This window comes from Ailuropoda melanoleuca, chromosome 11 (assembly GCF_002007445.2).
Source record: "Ailuropoda melanoleuca isolate Jingjing chromosome 11, ASM200744v2, whole genome shotgun sequence".
NCBI lineage: Eukaryota > Metazoa > Chordata > Mammalia > Carnivora > Ursidae > Ailuropoda > Ailuropoda melanoleuca.
The window spans coordinates 7,517,306-7,536,559 of NC_048228.1; the positions used below are offsets into that span (position 1 = coordinate 7,517,306).

The 19,254-nt window shown below is 49.5% G+C and overlaps 2 protein-coding genes across 2 annotated transcripts; both read left to right on the forward strand.

The window, feature by feature from the left end:
• The first annotated feature begins 1,438 nt into the window (after positions 1-1,438).
• On the forward strand, positions 1,439-10,815 carry LOC100479766 (centromere protein S-like). The gene is made up of 5 exons (XM_002927434.4): positions 1,439-1,607; positions 4,059-4,182; positions 4,840-4,873; positions 8,803-8,869; positions 10,549-10,815. The coding sequence occupies exons 1-5, from the start codon at positions 1,551-1,553 to the stop codon at positions 10,690-10,692; spliced, it is 426 nt and encodes a 141-aa protein (XP_002927480.1). The 5' UTR covers positions 1,439-1,550; the 3' UTR covers positions 10,693-10,815.
• Positions 10,816-10,966: 151 nt separating this feature from the next.
• LOC100480019 (cortistatin-like) lies at positions 10,967-18,133 on the forward strand. The gene is made up of 4 exons (XM_002927435.4): positions 10,967-11,883; positions 12,739-15,301; positions 15,520-15,694; positions 16,965-18,133. Exons 2-4 carry the CDS (start codon positions 15,288-15,290, stop codon positions 17,178-17,180), a joined length of 405 nt encoding a protein of 134 aa, XP_002927481.2. The 5' UTR covers positions 10,967-11,883; positions 12,739-15,287; the 3' UTR covers positions 17,181-18,133.
• Positions 18,134-19,254: the final 1,121 nt, after the last annotated feature.

A 19,254-nucleotide genomic window follows, 5' to 3' on the forward strand; every position in this document is an offset into this window, starting at 1 on the left:
ATGTATCCTTCCAGCTCTTTCTATTCCTTTCAAATATCCCACATCTCTATCTGGATGCATATGCTCTTGTTTTAAAACAAACAAAAAAGGTTATTCGGTTCATACGTCTGCAAGTTTTCTATCCCTTAATATCCTCATTCTATAAACTGGCAATTAAAATATGTCAGCGCTTCAGGTTTCTAAGAACCCTTTATAGATTATTTTGAAGAATAAAATCTTCAGGTTACACAAATAATCACCCCGAATAACTTTGTATGTCAAATCTCTGCCTCCTCGACCCCCCCCCCCACTTAGGATTCAGCAAAGATGTAGGACAGTTGCAGGTGGGGGGCCAAAAGCAAATCCTTGTGGGATTCTGCCCCCACAATTTCTCCCTTCACCCCCGCCCATCCCTGACTTTCTCCACAGAGGTGTCAAGAGGGGAGGCTGCCTGTGTATTCTTTCAGTTGAGCACCCTTCTTTTCTTCCTTAGTTTCAGATTAGTCAGGAAAGGCCGATGATTTTCAGGGCACTGGAAGGTGTTCAGAATACCCTCAGGAGCTCTCAATGCTCGCCTCCCTATGCAGTCAAAAGTGAACACAACCCTGAGCCCTAAGTGGGAGGACGTCCAAGGAGAGGTGTTTTCGCCCTGATGACTGCAGCGAGACTTTGGAAAATACATAAGTCAAAGCCCTTTTTAAAAAACTGGGGGCCCTGGGATGCCAGGCTGGCTCCCTCCATTGAGCATGGACTCTTGATTTCGGTGTGGGTCACGAGCTCAGGCTCCGTGTGGCTCTGACTCGGCTTTCTCCTTCTCCCTCTGCCCATGTGCTCACTCTGTCTCTCTCTTTTAAATCAATAAATCAATAAAATCTTAAAAATAAATCTTTAAATAAAATAAATCTTTAAAATAAATAACTAAATAAATAACTAAATAAAATCTTTTTAAAAATGTTAAAAGAAAAAAAAAGTTGGGGGCCCTGGAGCGCCTGGCTGGCTCAGTTGGAAGAGCAAGCATCTCTGCGTGTGTGAGTTCGAGCCCCATGTTGGGCAGAGCTTACTTACAATTTTTTTAATTGGGGGCCCTGGTACTGCTGCTGAGTGAGTGAGTGAGCCTCGCTGTGTCACCTACTCACTGCCTGCGCTGCTGAATGGGACAGTCATCCAGCACTTTCCTGCAGGCTGATGCCGTAACACTACCGTTGGTGACACAGTTACAGACACTGGGGGGCTTTTGCAAGGCCTGCGGAGGTTAGAGCCACACGGAGTTTACAGGGAAGGGTGCCATCCGACAACGCTGTCCCTGCACACACGCCTCCTTTCCGAGGGCTCGTGGGAGCCTCAAGCCAGGCGCTGAGCCCCGGGGAGCCGGTGGGGGGCCCGCCCCCGAACGCGAAGGGCCTTTCCCGGAGCGGCCGCCAGAGGGCGCGCGCGGCGCGGCGGCGAGAGGCTTCGAGCTTTGTCCCCCCGCGCGGCCCGTCGCCCGGCGCCGCGGCGGGAAATACGACAGACTCCTCCCGGCCGCCGCCTCCTTCAGCCCTCGCGCGCCTGCCTGGGTCGGCCCTGCTGCGATGGAGGAGGAGGAGGACGGGGCGGCCGAGGAGCAGCAGCGATTCTCCTACCGACAGGTACAGGAAAGTCGGGTCCCTGCCGGGCTGGGGGAGGACAGCGTCGAGCTTCTGGCGAGGGAAAGGCCTCGAAGCCTCCGCCGGGCGCTTCTTGGGACGCGTCCCCACGGGCGGAGAGCGCGCTCCGGCCGCCTGCGCCTGCGCCAGCTGGCCTGGCCTGCCGCGGGGGGTGCTGGGAGGCGGTCTCCAGGGTAACGCGGGTCGGAGTCGGGCGGCCGGGGTCCCTTCTCAGACAGGGCTGTCGGGAGAATAGGGTGTGCGCACTGGAAGGGGAAACAGGCAAAGCACTTAGCGCGGGGCCTGGCGCGTGACCGCCGTGAGGTGCGCGCTCCGTCCTGCAGACGCGGGGACGCGCTGCGAGCCCGGATGCCGCGCGGGCTCCTTCCCGCGTGGGTTCCAGCCCTGGCTCTGCAGCCCGAGCGGCGCGCGGCTCTGCTCCAGCCCCCCTTTGCCGCGCGCAGAATCCGAGTAGTAGGAACCTCCCAGGGCGGTTGCGGGCAGCGCCTGCAACAAGGGCACGGGGCAGAGTCGTGGGAACGAGCCAGAACGCCCTGAAGAGATAAAAAGCAAGAACCAGGGCGGCCACCTCAAAGAAGGTGAAGACCGGGAGTGAGCTCAGTGCACGGGAGTGCCCTCCTGCCAGGGTTCGTTTCAGAAGCTGCTTACCCACCGCCTCCCTTTCTTTTGGGAAGCGCAAGGTTTCAAGAAAAGCTGCAAGAAAAGCAGCTATAGGCTCCTCACCTGGATTCACCAGTTGTTAACACTTGGCTATATTTACTCCTTTGCTCTCTTTTTTTCCTGAATCATTTGAGATTTAATTGCAGGTACCTTGACACTTTCCCTTTAAGTTCTAGTGCTTTCGTATGCCTCTCGCCACAATAGGGGTATTTTCGTATATAACCTCAAGTATCACACTCAGAAAGTTTAGTATTGGTAAAGTCCTATTACCTGATGTTCAGTCCATAGGCACGTGTCCCCAGTGTGTCCCAAAGCTGTTTCTTCTGGTCTTTTTTTCTTTCATCCAGGATCCAGTCAAGGGTCATAACTTGCATTTAGTAGTCCTGTCTCTTTGATCTTCCCAGGGAGTTCTCCACCCTTTTTGTCTTTCCTGACATTGATGGTTTTGAAGAGTCCACTGATGGCAAAGGTGTAGTGGGTGATAAACCCTGAGAGCTGAGGCTGTCCTCATTTTCGTATTTTCAGCTTACTGAAGCAATGAGTATGACTGCAAAGATGGGCTGAGAAGTTGGTGAGCAAGTTGAGGGTCCCGCCACTCATTCCTGCAGCTGTTCTTGGCGCTAGGTGGACAGTAGGGAACAAAACTGACAGGGTCCTGCCCCTGAGGAATTTGGGATCTAGGGATTGAGCCTCGAAGTGCAGTGTTGTCTGCAACATTGAAGAAGGCACTTGGCCCGGTCCAGGAGGTGGGCAAAAGGAGGGACAAAAAATTTGTGGAACGTTCAGAAGCCTCCCTGTCCTGTTCCTCTAATGACAGTGCCACACGTACCTAAAAAAAGATGACCATGGGGGCTCTTTATCCCTTCCCAGGGCGATGGTCCCTTTGTCTCCTTCTACCACAGGCCTCAACTTACCTTGTCTTTTGACATCTGAAACCAAGAAAGGTCGTTACCCTTGCTTATCTGCCTGGCCTCTACCCTGGGCTCCTGGAGCTGTGTTTCTCTAGGTCCTCCTCATCCTGTCTCAGCTGTGAACACTTGCTGTTTGGGGTTCAGCTGTCCCCCTGTCCAGTTCTGTCTCCAGCATAGAGGAGCACCCCCAGGGGCGCAGTAAGTTTGTTGACAGCACGCTGAGATCTTGGCTTGGCTTTGTTTTGCTTCTTTGCTCCTCTGCCTGGGAAAACTATGTTCTTCAGTATCTAGAAGGGTTGCTAAGGAACAGCGAGGGTCCTAGTGAGGTGGGCTAGCAAGCCAACAAAGGAGGGTCAGACGTGTCCTCACAGGCCTTTCCCGGCATGGTCCCGAGCGTTTGTCCTTTGTCATGTGCAGGCCTGGGGCCCCAGTGACTTAGAGCAGAGGGATGGGATCCTTTGGCATTTCACTAGAGTAACCCCTGTCTGGTTTTTCATTGTTCCAGAAACACCTAGCATATGCCTTTACTCAGTAGGAATGGGTACACATTTGTGGAATATCTAAAGTCATGCAGATACTTTGCAAGTGCAAGTCTGACTTTTCTCCCCGCTGACCTGCCATTGTAATTCCTTATCTTTACTTGACCTAAATCATAACCATTAACAAGGAAGTAATGTTTCTCCAAGTCACACTCCAGAGGGCCTCATTAATTTATTAGTACACTTGAAAAGTCACTCAGCCATTATGGAAAGTGCTGAAGGAATTAGGCTGAGCAGACCCTCTCCTTGGTCTTAATTTTCGAAGATGTGAAAAGCTCTTATTTGCAACCTCACCCATGAAGTATTTTGACTTTTTGCTTCAGAGGCTGAAAGCAGCCGTCCACTACACTGTTGGTTGTCTCTGCGAGGAAGTTGCATCGGACAGAGAGATGCCATTCAGCAAACAAACCATCGCAGCGATCTCAGAGCTGACCTTCCGGCAGTGCGGTACGAAGCAGGGCCTTTCTCTCTGTGGGTGGAAATCCCCCAACTTGTTTTTGCCCAGGAGAAATGTGTGGCCGGGTACCATGGCTCTTCTTATCAACAGACGGAGAACATAACCATAGGGCACTATTCATGAAACATTTCATTTCTAGGCTGTAAGATTCAGATGTTTTATGGAAACATCTATTTCTATTACCTAACACTGGGCATGAACCCCTTTATTTTGTTCTGTTTTAAACTGCCTGGAACATTAGACATTACATTTTTATCTCGTTGCTTTATAACATTTTTATATCGCCCATGCCATGGTTTCTATGACAGCCGAGCTTGTGACATTGGTATCTGCTTGACGTCCAAGGAAATTAATGTCCTCTCAAGCCATAACTTGTAGCAAAATTTAAGATTAAGGGCTAGTGTCATGGAAGGAGAGGTGTGGCCACAATTACCACGATTATGACAGGGAGGCCATATGAATAACTCCTACAACCCAGGCTAAAAGGCTCCTGTCCGGGGATGGGGCGGCCTGAAGTGCGTCCTCTCTAACGAACAAAAGGGTTTGTTGTGTTAGTCACTGTATTGTGGGAACTGAGGTTGCACTTTCCCTCCTTCTGAGATAAGATTGACATGAGGATAGCTAAAGCACGTCTTCTTCTCTTTCAGAAACTTTTGCCAAAGACCTTGAAATGTTCGCAAGGTGGGTAAAGAGTTGCGTGTCTGATGCTGTGCGCGTCGACGTGCTGTTCCTACTCCCCGTCTGGCGGTGTGTTTCAGGAGAGCTTTAGGCTTTCGTGTGTGTGGGTGGATGGGTTATTGGAGGCTCATCTGTCGTCATGATTCTGCGAGAATATAACATCTGCTGTAATCACGTCCATTCAGACTTGATTTGGCATTTTTTTGACATCTTCTGAGTACTTTTTGTCAAAGAAGCGGAGTTGTTCGGTTCCCGGTTAAACGAGGGCTGTGAATGTGCGGGGCGTGTGTGTGCCGCAGGGTGGTGTGGGGTGCGCCCGCGCTGAGTGCCCGGCGGTGACCGTGGGCGGCCGTGGGGGCAGTGACAGCACCCAGCGCCCGCCCGCACTCAGCCTCGGGGTCGCGGCGTCCGTCACCAGAGGCACACACACTCCGTGAAAAGTGGGTGACCTGCTTCCTGCGGGGAAGCTCGAGCTCTTACAGGTGATTTATCCTCATCTCTTCAATTAGTACCTCAGGTAATTGAAAACAATCGCACCGAATTGCTTTTATGAAGCAGTTTGAATGGCGGAGGCCGGAAAGGGCTAGAGCTTTGCAATTTGCTCGCACTTCTGATGCGGTGCCAGCCGCTCCGCGCCCCGAGCTTTTCACCTCGCTCCCGTTAGCTCTTTGTGGCTCGGGTGAGTGTTTTGAATGAATTAAAGCGGTAGGTTCTCAGAGGGCGGACTCTAAATCTTTCCTGTCCCTGTGTATATGAATCCCTAAAAACCGCTTAGCATCGCCAACTTGGCAAAAGGGATAGGATCATATTATGGGATACTGATAGCTCCTGTGGTTTCTTCATTGTTAATTCAGGTGGTGGCTCCTTACGTGGCGCCCATTATCTCCCCCGAAGCCCCTGCGCCTCGTGCGAAATAACATTTATCACCCCTCTTGCCATGTCTTTCCTTTTTTCAGAAAATAGAACTTCTTTTTATTACAAAGGATGGCACAAAAATGTAAATATGTAAGCCCACGATTATTTGATTTGAACATGAAGTTTATCAACATCGAGCCGGGTTTCTCCATCTCAGCACCATTGACATTTTGGGCCGGCGCCTTCTGGGTTGTGGTGGGAACTGTGCTGTGCATTGCAGGGCGTTGATGGGCTTCTCTGGCCTCTCCCTGGTGGACACCAGCAGTAAATCCCCAGTCATGACTTTTCCTGCCATTTCTGTGTTAGCTGTGGGAAAGACAACAAGTGTTTTTAGGTGCTTCTGTAAAAATACTAGAAATAAGAACGAAATTGGAAATATTTAGCACATAATACACTGAGCTTTCAGGTAGTCTGTTTTATGATTACGTTAAGAGGTTGGTTTTCCTTTGCTGGGTACTTGCTGGGTGAGGGTACTTGCTTGCTGTGTGTGTCACTTAGCCTGTAAGCTTCCCAGGCAAGGGCATCATCAAGTCAGGGGGTCTGTGTCAAGGCTGCCAAGCTGCTGTTGTCTAACTGAGAGAGGCAGAGGCTTACTGACGACGAGATGCCTCCCCTTCCGCGTGTCCTGGGGTGTCCTCTGGCACTCTTCACGGTCCCCCCGCCCCCCGAGCCAACACAAGTGCAGATTTACTTTGAAGACTCGCCCTTGTCTAATTTCACACTGATCTTCATAATACTTCAGTTTGCTGTCATTAAAAAATAAAAGAAATCCTGTTTTAAAGTTTATCATGGGGTAGGGGTTGGGGCGGGACACCTGGGTGGCTCAGTCGGTGAAGCGTCTGCCTTCCGCTCAGGTTGTGATCCCGGGGTCCTGGGATGGAGTCCTGCGTCAGGCTCCCTGCTCAGTGGGGGAGTCTCCTCCTCCCTCTGCCTCTGCCCCTCCTTCCTGCTTGGGCTTGCTTGCGCTCTCTCTCTCAAATAAATAAAATCTTAAAAAAAAAGTAAAGTTTTTCACGGAATAAAATTGATATTCCCAGAAGGTCAGCTTCGTTTACCCTGTGGCTTTGTATTTTCCCCAAGGCCACTGTCTTCTAGAACTGTGAGTCCTACAAGGAGTCTGAAGGACTGTTTCAGGCCAGCTGTATATTAAATGGTCTTTGTAGGCTGGCTGGGAACCTAACCAGGAGTTGTAACATTGTTTCTATGAGAAAATGTGTTTAAATTTGAACTAATTCGCCTGTAAACTTTGGAAAATCATCTCCCAATTTAAGTTGCGAATTTCCTTTAATTTAGCTCTGAAATCTCTAGTCACCTAATATTGTTAATATATTAAAGATGTAACATTCTCAAGAAGACAGATATTAGTAAGTAGATTCTAGGAACATTTTGGGAATAGTTTTCAAAACCTGCGTTGCTAACAGTGTTACTTGAAAAACTGCTTTGTAATTTTCCCGTGAGTCGTTTTCTGGAGTCAGAGGCCTGATTTAGATGTGCGGAGGCCAGCCTCCGATATACCTGCCCCTCCATTTAGGGAAGTATTGGCATGAAAACACGGTGCAGAGGGAGCAGATACCAAGCCGAGTAGTGGAGAGGCTTGGCTTTGCCGTTTCCTGGACGCTTCCTTGTGAACAGATCGCCTAACCTTACTCTGTAAACAGGTCACTGTGCTTCTTCCTTCTGTTTTTCTGTTTGTGGCACTTTGCGAAGAATGTGAAAACCAGCAGAGCGGCCCAAGCTTGTGACTCAGGTCCACACTGTGTCCGTGGCACCTAACCGCCTCCCCCTGGTACATCTGTGGCCCGGCTTCTACTCTGTGGCCGCTCTGATCTCCCCTTCTGACTGTTCCCCTTCTCTCCTGGCCCTTGCGAATGGCTAATGAGAAGTTGTCTCCTGCAATGGATACTGTTGGCACAGGCAGATGCTGTCAGTCGTGAGGAGACGACACATGCCATCTGCACATTTAGCAGAATGTGAAGGTTTAATTTGGTCAAATTATGGAGTGTAATTTCTGTGTGATTTTATTGTTAACAGAACAGATATTTGGTGAGGACTGTGTGTTGGCCGCTTTACTGGTTATTAAGGATACAAAGATGCCTACTTATTCCTGTGTACAAAGTTTCTACTTACTTTTGGAGGAAGTAAGAAATGGTGTAATTAGAGCAATAAGTTATTGACTAGAGCTTATTATCTGAAATTACCTTTTATTTTATTTATTTTTAAAATATTTTTTTCTTTATGTGTCAGAGAGAGAGAGAGAGAGGGAGCGCACAAGCAGGGGGAGCAGCAGGCAGAGGGAGAAGCAGACTCCCTGCTGAGCAGGGAGCCAGATGTGGGGCTCCATCCCAGGACCCTGGGACCACAACCTGAGCCAAAGGCAGACGCTTAACCGACTGAGCCACCCAGGGGCCCCTAAAATTACCTTTGAAAGCAAAGATAAGAGGCCTGGAATGAGAATTTGAGTCCAGGTTGTAAGCAAGACACAGACTCCAGTTTAAAGGATGTTCTTTGTTCCAGCTCGGCTGTTGTTGAGGGAGCGCATTACCTCCTTGTTGGGAAGGCGGGGCACCTGCCTGTAACGTAGCCCTCGGAGAAGAGCTTCGGGGTCTTGGTATCTTTGTTGTTGTACTTCACATCTGTTTAAGCAGAGGCGATCTTTGTGTTGTGAGATATTGTGCCATTTTCTCTTTTCACTAAAGGTGTGCACGGATGGGCTGCGTGCTCTTTTTGCGGTGTTCGCTGTGACCGTTGTGCCCAAGCAAGTCCCCGCTCAGGCACCCGTGGCCTCGGTTGGAGGTGGACAGATGGCTGCTGCTTTCCTTGGTCTCTTTATTTAATTAGTATCTTGGCAAAGTCACTTCACTCATTTTTATGTCATTGTTGCGTAATGAATTTAATCTAAAAAGATGGGCTACTTAGAGATCCTTGCTAGTTTGGAGTCTGACCATGAACTTTTGGGTTTCATCAAAACTTAAAGTGATACTAAACATTTTGGTGAATTGTTCCTGCCCTTTCTACAGACATGCGAAAAGAAGCACAATTAACACCGAAGATGTGAAGCTCTTAGCCAGGAGGAGTAATTCACTGGTGAGAGATGAATTTCTTTCCTCACTCCCCTTTCCCATCAGAATACATTATTCCCAATTAATCACTTGCAGCCATGAAGCGATTCCCCAGGGCACCTTGCATTAAAAACGAGAGACGGTTGAACCATTCAGACCTGCCCGCAATTTATAGTCTCTCTTTCATCATGATGGATCTCGCTAAGCCAATTTGAAATTTTCTAATCAGCACTCTCTGGTTTCATAATTTGCCTTTTTCGTAACATCTCAAAACTTTGGCCCTGAGTTTCATTTACAGCGTGGTGTCAGAGACAGGCCACCGGCTGGAGCGTGTGGGGAGAGTTGTGTTGCCGTGTGCACAGCTCTCATGGGCCATGTATGGAAGGAGTGTCTGCACGGCTGGGATGGGCAGAAAACGGAGCACGTTTTCTGTCTTTCCAAAGAAATCTAGAAGTCGTCTTGACCACGCCCTCGTTTTACAGGCGTTGCTGTGGTCATGCCTGCCTGGTGGCCATGGCCTGGGGCAGACCCAGGGCATCTGTGAGGTTTTCTGACCTTGTCTAATCCTAGCAGTGAGAACACTTTCTGTCCCTCATCCTGTGAGCTCCACCAGGACGGGGACCTTTGTCTCATCTCTGCTTCATCTGCCCTCCCTAAAATATGGCCTGGCATACAGCAGGCGCTCAGTACGTAGTTGCTGAAGGAGTTTGTATAGCACTTGACAGTTTACGGGGGGCTTTTATAGTTATTATTTTACGTGTATTATTTCAAACCTCACAGCCTGCCTCCGAGGGTTTTTCATAACATGATTGATTAGCCCGATTTTACAGGAGAGGCCGCCGGAGTTAGGCACTTTGCAGAGCTGAACACGGAGCCCTCGGGTGGGTGGCCGAAAGCAGACCGTCTAGGCCAGGCTCTAGCACCGCTTCCACTGGGCTCCCTTTTCCCCCTGCTCTTCTAATACCCTCCCTCCAAAGTCGAAGTCAAGGTTAAAGATGGTGTGATTGCTAAGGAAACAGCTAAGGTGGCTGGCGGTGCTGTGTATCCACGCGGGAGACACTTCTCTCTCCCCATCTGTTCTGTGCGGGTCGTGGCTGCGTGAGCCCTTTCTTCCTTTTGCAAAGGAATGGGCAGTGCCAGTCATCTTAGAACATTAACTGGGAAGTTATCTGCTTATTGCACATTTGTTTACTTCCCAATCCTGTGTTTATTTGGGGCTCTTAATTTTTCTTTTCATGACAGAGTTGCAGCTAAATCTGTGCGTTCAATAAAATCCTCCCTGACGGCAGGGACCTGCATTATTTACCCTGTGTCCCTAGGACCTGGTGCATCGTCGCTGCTCAGCGATGTTAGTTGGATACATTTAGGGGGGGTGTTCATTGTCCTGGTGCTTGGTGGGGTATATTGAGGCCTGGCTTGTCTTCTGCACGCTCCGCAGTTGAGCTCTTGATTACTCAGGAAACTCCTGCCTCTTGGGTAGGAGTGTGGGCAGCAGTCGGTTGATTTTTGTAGTTGGTTGCTTCTTCCAGGAAAAACTGGAAGTTCTGCTTCACTCTCAGGAATGTAACCAGGCTTTTCCACCCAAATTCCTAGGGCGGGAGTGATTAGGAGGGACTTAGATTCCCCTCTGCTGCCCCAGGTTTGTAGAGTGGCTTCACAACCAGGTAAAAATGTGATTCTTTAATTTTTTTTTTTTTTTTGTAGCTAAAATACATCACAGAGAAAAACGAAGAGCTCACTCAGTTTAACACAGAACAAAAAGCAAAGAAGAAGAAGCAGCTAGAGAATGACAACACAAAATCAGTGGCACCGGCAGAGGCTGAAGCGGCCGGAAAGGACGGTTCTTGACTCTGTCGCCACCGGCAGAAGCAGCCTTGAGCGGGGAGGGCGGCCGGGAGCCCCGCTGCCACAGAGGGGTTTTCGAAGGGATCAGTAGAGAGTAAAATAAAAAGGCTAAGAGGCTTGCTGGGCTGTGTTCTCCGAGTCATTGGCTGCAAAAGCTCGTGTCAGAGAGCCCGAGACGCTCGAGCAAAACGCTCCGCGTGTCCCCTGCGCTAACACAGGAGTCTGGGGGGCAGGGATCGGAAACGGTATCTGTTGCCATTAATAAGGTGGTGTCAGCAATGAGATGTGGCTGACTTTTCAAGCAAACATCTTCGTTGTCTCCTCGTTCTTTTACATGGTTCTTCAGGCTGACAGTCCCTGAAAGATGAACAAAGCTCTTTCGATCTCCAGTGCGGTTTTTAAACCTGTATCGTGTGTGACCACAAGGTAAGTGTGGTGCTCACAGGTGCATGTCCGTTTTACTTTCTGAAGGTGACTTTCTCCAGAAACACAGTTTATGCAACTTTTCTTTGGCTATTTTGTAATTTAACTATGGTTCTGTGGGGCAGAGGTTCTGCTTGAGAGGAAAACCCGCTCTCTTCCCAAACACTCCTGTGTGTGGTGCCCTGGCTCGGTCTGTGAAGCCTGGAGCTTCTAGTCCTGCTGTCTTCTCTGTGGGGTGTCGGGGGGCCCAGGGCGTGCCTTTCCCGGCTGGGGCAGGAGGCACAGGGACGGCACTGCGTTTGGGAGCCCTGTCTGCGCCAGGCTGTCCTGGGGCTCCATATAGGACCTCAGTGCATCCTCCCAGCCTTATGGGGCGGATCTGATTCTCCTCGTTTTACTGATGTGCAGACCGAGGCTTGAAGAGGTTTGTGCACTGCCCAGGTCTGCTGACCAGTCGAGACGGTATTCACCCTGGGGGTGCTGACTAAAGAGGGGGTGAGAGAGAACAGGACAGGTGTTCTGGATAGAACAGATACGGATCAGCAAAAGACACCCCACAGTTTGGCTCTCGAGGGGCCATGATAAACTGGTCACAGGAAAGCACTGAAATCAAGCTTCACAGTCTCAGGGTCTGCAAATGCCTCCTCCTTTCACCTCAGAAAGTGACTGTGACATCCATGTGTCACGTCAGGTAAGAAAAGGGAATCCTAAAGCTTCCGTCCTGACAGACCCTTCCCGCCGAGATCCCTGTGTGAGCACCTTCCTTTTCGGGTAAGCTCTGTAAGTCCACGTCAGGCGAGGTTGGACCCTGGCCGCCGTGGACTTGCCGCAGGTCCCCAGATCGATCCGGATTTGCTTCCGGGTCCTGCGACTCTAGTGGAGGTGTGACTTTCTGTAGCTTTGTGTTCTCATGAGCGACATAGGGCGTATGTGACAGGAAGAGGAAATGGGGAGGACTGTTGCCGTGGGTCTTGTTTTTATGGCTTTCTGTAGCTCTCCAAACTCGGCACACACGGGATTGGAAGTGGTGAACTCTGTGTGTGCCACGGTGTCCAGTCTGGTTCCAGGGCTGGAGAGGCACCCTGTCCCTGGCCTGGCTATTTGATGTGGAGTTTTCTAGCCAAATCAGAAACTCGACTTGATGTTCATGTAATCTTTGGGTGTATTTGCATATTTATGTACGATGTGTTTATACTTTATTTTTTTAAAGATTTCATTTAGGGGCGCCTGGGTGGCACAGCGGTTAAGCGTCTGCCTTCGGCTCAGGGCGTGATCCCGGCGTTATGGGATCGAGCCCCACAATCAGGCTCCTCCGCTATGAGCCTGCTTCTTCCTCTCCCACTTCCCCCTGCTTGTGTTCCCTCTCTCGCTGGCTGTCTCTATCTCTGTCGAATAAATAAATAAAATCTTTTTAAAAAAATATTTCATTTATTTGAGAGGGACAGAGATAGAGCATGAGTGGGGAAGAGAGGGAGAAGCAGACTCCGCTCGGAGCAGGGAGCCCAATGTGGGACTCGATCCCAGGAGCCCGGGATCATGACCTGAGCCGAAGGCAGACGCTTCAACTGAGCCACCCAGGCGCCCTGTTTATACTTCCGATGAGCAGGCTTACGACACGTGTTTCAGGGCCTGTGACAGGAGCGGTCAGACGGTGAGGAGGAGCTGACTCCATTTCCTGGGTCCTGGGAGCCGCCTCTTCCCCACTGCATGCTCTGGGGGCATTTCGCTCACTCGGGAGAATCCGCAGTGATGTCGGTCATCCTGTGCGAGTCCATCTTTGGCGACAGATGGCAGAAAGGACCTCTGGAGGGCCCTGTTTGTGGGCTGGCTTCCTCCGAGTCCTGGAAGCTCCTCTAAACTTGAACCTATTAACCGTTTACCAGATGACGAACCAAATAAAGAAGCGGGTGTCTTTGGAAGGAATGTGTCTTGGGCACATAGACGTTAATAGTATTTGTTGTCTTCTTGTCACAGTGGTTCCTCAAAGTGCTTGAAATAAAGGGCCCGTGGTAATGTGTTATTACCGAAATTAACCGGAGCCAGGGAGCTTGGAAAGCATCCCTTTCCGCACGCAGCAGCAGCTGGAATGCGCCAGAAAGGTCTGCACTGGCTTGCACACAGCGGATATTTCAAAACCTGGATGTCCCAGAAAGGCTGCTTTGGGACATGCTTCTTTCTTTACTGAATTGTTGAGTTTCTGAAGAGCCCCTAGGGGTCGTTTAGTCCAGGCTCCCCACCACCTAGGAACTCCTGCAGCGTTCTCCAGGGACAGAGAGCCCGTCCGGTGACGGGACACTCACTGTTCGGTTTCTTCTGTACTTAGAGAAAAGTCTTCCACCCTCTAACCTCTCTCTTGGTTCCATTTGGACCTTTAGAAGGAGCACTCTTTGTTTTTCAAAATAATTCAGGACTGAGTTCCTTTTAATCGAAAGGTCCCATTTGATGTCTTTTCAGGAACACGCTCTTGCCTAAGACCTTAGGTTATCAGCTCCCGGAGGGCAGGCTCTAGGCTGGAGAACATGATCGCTGGTGCCTTGTGCAGTGCGGCGCTCGCGGGAAGCACCCCGAGATACTTGGACCCTGGCATGTAAGATGTGCTGGTGGAATAAGTGGGAGCCCTTGGGTTGCATGGCCCCTGTTGGGGGGCTCCCACGTGTTGTGGTGTGCGGCTCTTCTCTGTTCCCCGGGGAGCAAGGAGAAGGATTGAGGATGTCGTCTTAGCGTTGCTGGACGTGCGTGCCTGCCGTGGGCTCCACGTGGACTGGGTGCCTTACGGGACCTTCTTCAGTCCTCACAACAGCTCTCTGATGGGGGCAGTAGGTCCTATTTTTTCTTTTATCCCCATTTTACAGATGAGAAAACAGCCGTAAAGAGGCCAGGAGCAAAGCCAGTGTTTTAGTCTTCAGCCCTTGCCTTGAAGTACCAGACGGGCGGCCGCCTGCTCGAAAGCAGCCAGTAATAAGAGGGCACGTGGCCTTCCTCCACCCGCGGCGCCCGGCCCTCCCTGGCCCACTCCCAGCGCCCTGGTCGCCCTGGAGATGTGCTTCCATTCCTAGGCGCTGAGTCTTGCCCCCTGGCAAGGCAGGCTCTCACAGCCCTGCTGGCGTGGGTCCTTTGTAGTTCAGTGTAAGCGCTGGGTGCTCAGAGTGTCTGAGGAGTCCATCCAGTAAAATCTGCAAAATATACTAAGGGTATAAGAAGCTGGCTGAGCTGCTGTCAATTTCTCATTTGTGAGACTCTCCTTTTTGGGGGCCATTGGCAGGCTCAGTTGGTAGAGGAAGGGACCCTTGATCTCAGGGCTATGAGTTCAAGCCCCATGTTGGGCATGGAGTCTACTGAATTAAAAAAAAAAAATCTCAATTTTTAATACCATTTATAGGAATTTTCTTAGGCTAAAAAATTATTTTCGTATAGAAAAAAATGACGAAACAACATGCAGTAATGAGCCATGACGACTCAGGCCATGCCCGTTTTGCCTAGAATCTCTACAAGCCTCTGCTGGAATTTAAGATGGAAATTGCCCTTGGGGGAGGGGTGTGAGCCAGGAATTTGGAAAACTGAAAGCGTCAGCCTTCACTTTTGGAGAGAGCTGTCAGTTCGGTTGCTTTACTTCTACTTGGAACCTTGCTGTGGCTCCTGGCCCCAAGTGGCAGGTTTGTGGCCAGTGACTCAGTTTACCGGCTGTCTCAGTTGGATGAAGAGGGTCTGCGCCTTTGCTTGTGGGATTCTGAAACTGGGACCAGGGAGGGGAGGCCCTGGGGGGCAGCAAGGAGAAGGCCTCCACACTCCGGCCTTCCCAGGAAAGCGGGTCAAGTGCAGGTCATTGAGTCAGAAGTAGCCAGGCCCTCCAGGGCCAGCATCCCCGGGCCCTCGGCTCCCTTCCGATCACACCACGCCCAAACCTGCCTTCTTGTCCCGGTTTTTAGCCTCCTTGCCTGCGATTCGGTGAGAACCGGCGGGTTCTTGGGGCGCCCCCCTGCACCCCCCATCCCTCCTTGTCTTTTGGGCCCACGGCGGATTCCATCATACCTTACCCGGGCAGAATTTCAGATTCTCAGCTCCTCACGCACAGCTAATTTTCTATTGTGTGAAATCACTTGGCTTTGTGCTCCTGGCTTCTGCCGCCTGCGGGCGTGGGTGTGATCGTGAGGACGCGGGACTTCAGGAGCCAGCGCATGTGTCCTCCAAAGTAAGCAAATCCGCTCTAAACTCGGGAGACCGTAGGAGGCGTTAATGAAGGGGTTAACTCTGATCCAAAAGCGCTTTTGTGGGCTGCTGGCTTAGGCAGGTGCAGCACTGCTTGAGAGGGAGGGAAGTGGGGGTACAGGCTTTTGACAGGTACAGAGACAAAAAAACAGCTGCAGGTGGAGCTTAATTAAAATGCCCCCCACCCCTCCCCTTCTCGAGACCCAAGTGCACAAAACAGCGGATTTCGGGGCTGCCCGAGATGAGCGGCAGGGAGAAGTGCCAGTCAGCCCGCAGAATGCCGCTGCCCCTCTGCCTGCTCCTGCTGCTGCTCTTGGGGGCCACAGCCACCGCGGCCCTGCCCCTGGAGGGTGGCCTCACCGGACAGGACAGCCAGGTGAGTAGTGTGCTGGGGCCGCAGGCTAGCCCACTTTCTGGCTGGCTCGTTCCTTGGCCTCTTTGGCCAGGGGATCGCCAGTGTCTCCAGGGCCAAGTGTAGACAGAAGGCAGGGCTGACCTTTGTGCGGTGCCCCGTAGCTGCCACCTGTCCTGGGGTGTCCCCTTTAGACCACGGGTTCTTGTTTACCCTCAGTGGTCCCAACAACCTGCAGAGAGCTCTAGAACTCAAGGGGGGGCCTCCCTGCCAGCGATCTCCATCTGCTAGTCTTTGAAACGTTACACGATCGTGCCAGTCTGTCGCAGGGCGGTCGTGGGGCCGCCAATGGCCCGCGTTAGTCACACGTGCTTCTAGTATCTTAATTTATAGGTATGGGACTCTTTTCACTGGCTCAGATTCATTGACATCATTATAGTTTCCGTCGTGAGAATTCGTAACTTTGTGAGGTGATTTATTTTTCTCTTTTTTTCCCCATTTTGAAAAAGTTCCAAGAAAGAGTACATAAAGTTGGCCATTAAAAATGGATTTTTCTCTAAAATTACCAGATGAGTTTCAGACAAGTCATTTATCATCAGGTTACTCCTAGAAGCTTTCTAAGGAATTTGAAAGAGGGGAATATCACGTCTCAATCTGATCTGTCTCAAAGAGTAATTTGTGAACCTTCAGGAGTCAGACCAGGCACTTGGCGGCAGGGAAAATGATAGATTTCCTGACCTCAGCCAAGATTATGGGCCAAACTAGCCATTTTTTTCCTTGACTGAAAATTCTTAGCTTTTCCCTCTCTAACTAGAACAGTTTCATTAAGGTGCTCTCTTAACTTTCTCATCCTTTATTTTATTTTTTAACTTTTTTTTCAGACTTTTTAAAAATTAATTTTTATTATGTTATGTTAGTCACCATACAGTACATTTTTAGTTTTTGATGTAATGTTCCATGATTCATTATTTGCGTATAACACCCAGCGCTCCATGCAATACGTGCCCTCCTTAATACCCATCACGGGCCTGTCTCAGCCCCCCACCCCCCTCCCCTCTGAAGCCCTCAGTTTGTTTCCCAGAGTCCACAGTCTCTCATGGTTCATTCCCCCTTCTGTTTACCCCCCACCTTCATTTTTTAACTTTTGCATCCTTTAAATGGAAATGTGATTTATTCTTCTGAAGCATCTTTTTTTTTTTTTTTTTTTGAGGAAGGAATTATGAATCTTTCAATGCTGGGTGAACCAGATGGTTGATTATTTTTCTTTCCTTTGTCCTCTGCTTCTTTTTAAAAGCATCTGCAGGAAGTGGTAGAAATGAAGAAAAACAGCCTCTTGACTTTCCTGGCTGGGTGGTACCAGTGGGTCTCCCAGGCGGGTGCAGCACCCTTCACAGGAGGGGCAGCCAAGGAGGCGGCCAAGCGGCAGGAAGTCCCCCCCTCTCAGCGGTCCTTGCGGGTGAAGACACCCTGCAAGGATTTCTTCTGGAAGACTTTCTCCTCCTGCAAATAAAACTCCAGCCCCGATCAATCATGCAAAGGAGTGTTAACGATGGATCTGAATAAATGTAATAACAGCCGTGATCTTTCTTCTTCACACAGTTGTCTTCTCCTTCCCGTGTAATTTGAAAAGCTTTATTTATTTAAAAAATATTTTATTTTTAGTAATCTCCACACCCAGCCTGGGGCTTGAACTCACAACCCTGAGATCAAAAGTCCTGTGCTCCGCGGACTGAGCCAGCCAGGTGCTCCCCAAAGTGAACATTTTTGATTAAGATTTTTGTGTTTTCTGCTGTCGTGTACCCACTGGGCTTTCTTTCCACCTTTGTTATGTGCTTGGAAGTTCTGCCCTTGTCTCCCTTTGATTTAAAACGGCTAAACGCAACATATTTAAGAATCCAGAATAACATCTTGTTTCAGTTTTTTTCATAGAAATCATCTAATTTAAAAAATATTTCCCTCATATTAAAAGCAAATTTTTAACATTGTGCTCAAAGAGCAAAATGATTATTCCTTGTGTTTTGGCGAAAACCAATTTAAAAACAGATGTCATGGTCTCAAACATGATCTCATGTTCACATACTTAAGAGTTACATTCAAACCTGCTCTGATAAAATACCCATACTGGATTTCATTAGTAAGTTAATTTTAATTTGTTGCAGTTCTTTCGTGGATCAGAGCGTCTATGTTTGCGTCGTGAAGAATGAAGTCTGTTTGTTTAAAGGCCTCATTTCAAACCAAATACAGAGCAGGGCTGCTGTCAAGCCTGTGGCCTGCTTGCCTCAACTTCTAATTCAAGACTTTCAGGATCCCAGGATTCAGACTTTGTTCCATGACAGACGCATATATGTACTTTTTTAAAAGATTTTGTTTAGATAGAGATAGAGCGCGTGCACAAGCAGGGGGAGCGGCAGGCAGAGGGAGAAGCAGACTTCCCTCTGAGCCGGGAGCCCGAAGCGGACTCGATCTCAGGACCCGGGATCATGACCTGAGCCGAAGGCAGACGCTTCACTGACTGAGCCACCCAGGCACCTCCACGTGCATGTATGAATTACATACATTACGCGTCTAATTGTGGTATTTTCCCATTCCCCAAGAATTTCCACAGAAGGGTCAATGAGTGACGGCTACACAGGAGGGGAGTTCCTTTTTCTGTGAGATAAGGCCGAGCAGCCATCAAGCCCCATGTGGACCAGGATTTGGGGCTGCTCAAATGACACGAGGAGTGAACAAGTCACTCAGTTTCAAAACCCTGATCAAATCTTAGTTCTCCCCCATAGCACCAAAATCCTTCCTTGATTACACATGTTTATGGCTCTCGAATGACAGACTCTAAAGAAAAGTTCCAGGGTCAAGGTGTTTAGATGCTAAACTTTAAAGTTCAGAGATCATACCTGGAGTTACCGGAAGTTTCTGAGGGTCAGGCCTAACATGAGGAAAATTGGCAAAGGCTGGCTGGAGGAGCACGAATCTTCTTTTCTCTGGACACCGGGGGAGCAGACGCGGAGTATGACTGCTGACCGTTCCGTTCTGTTTTCTGCAGAGCTGAGCGCATATTCATAATTACTAGCTGAGTAAAGTATAATGTGATGGAGGAGACTTAATAGCACCCTCATTTCCAAACACAGCAGCTTTAAGAGACCAGTAATTGGGTCAGTGCACTGGTGCAAGATGCCGGCCTGAAAGGCCAGCTAACCTTCAGAACTTTGTCTTTTAAGATTTTTCTAGAAGAAAAGCATGCTCATTGTTTTTCAGTTTCAGTTGGGGTCATACATACACAGTCCTTAGGATTGGGGACTTACAACTTTGAACTAAGTAATATCTGAAGGATAATGAGACTATGCTAATGAGACTGGCGGGAAATCCGTCAAGTCTAAGCTTACCTTAGTTCAGGGGGCTTGATAAAATGTTAACTGGCATCACCTGCATGGCAGACTAGATTAATATGCTCGTGATGAATACATTAGGGTGAAATGGGTATATTAGGGTAATTTTCTACCATCGGGTTTTGGGTACTTTTCTCAGAGCATACCTTGGTGTAGTTCAATATAGACAGCTGTGTAGATGTGGTCATCGGCACCTGGGCA

What these genes read in the sequence shown, in the direction of transcription:
- LOC100479766 (XM_002927434.4), top strand. Translation starts at nt 1,551, where the DNA reads ATGGAGGAGGAGGAGGACGGGGCGGCCGAGGAGCAGCAGCGATTCTCC. An exon ending in GCTGACCTTCCGGCAGTGCG is followed by an intron (nt 4,183 to 4,839) that starts GTACGAAGCAGG and finishes CTTCTCTTTCAG; the next exon opens with AAACTTTTGCCAAAGACCTT. An exon ending in CCAGGAGGAGTAATTCACTG is followed by an intron (nt 8,870 to 10,548) that starts GTGAGAGATGAA and finishes TTTTTTTTGTAG; the next exon opens with CTAAAATACATCACAGAGAA.
- LOC100480019 (XM_002927435.4), top strand. An exon ending in TCACCGGACAGGACAGCCAG is followed by an intron (nt 15,695 to 16,964) that starts GTGAGTAGTGTG and finishes TCTTTTTAAAAG; the next exon opens with CATCTGCAGGAAGTGGTAGA.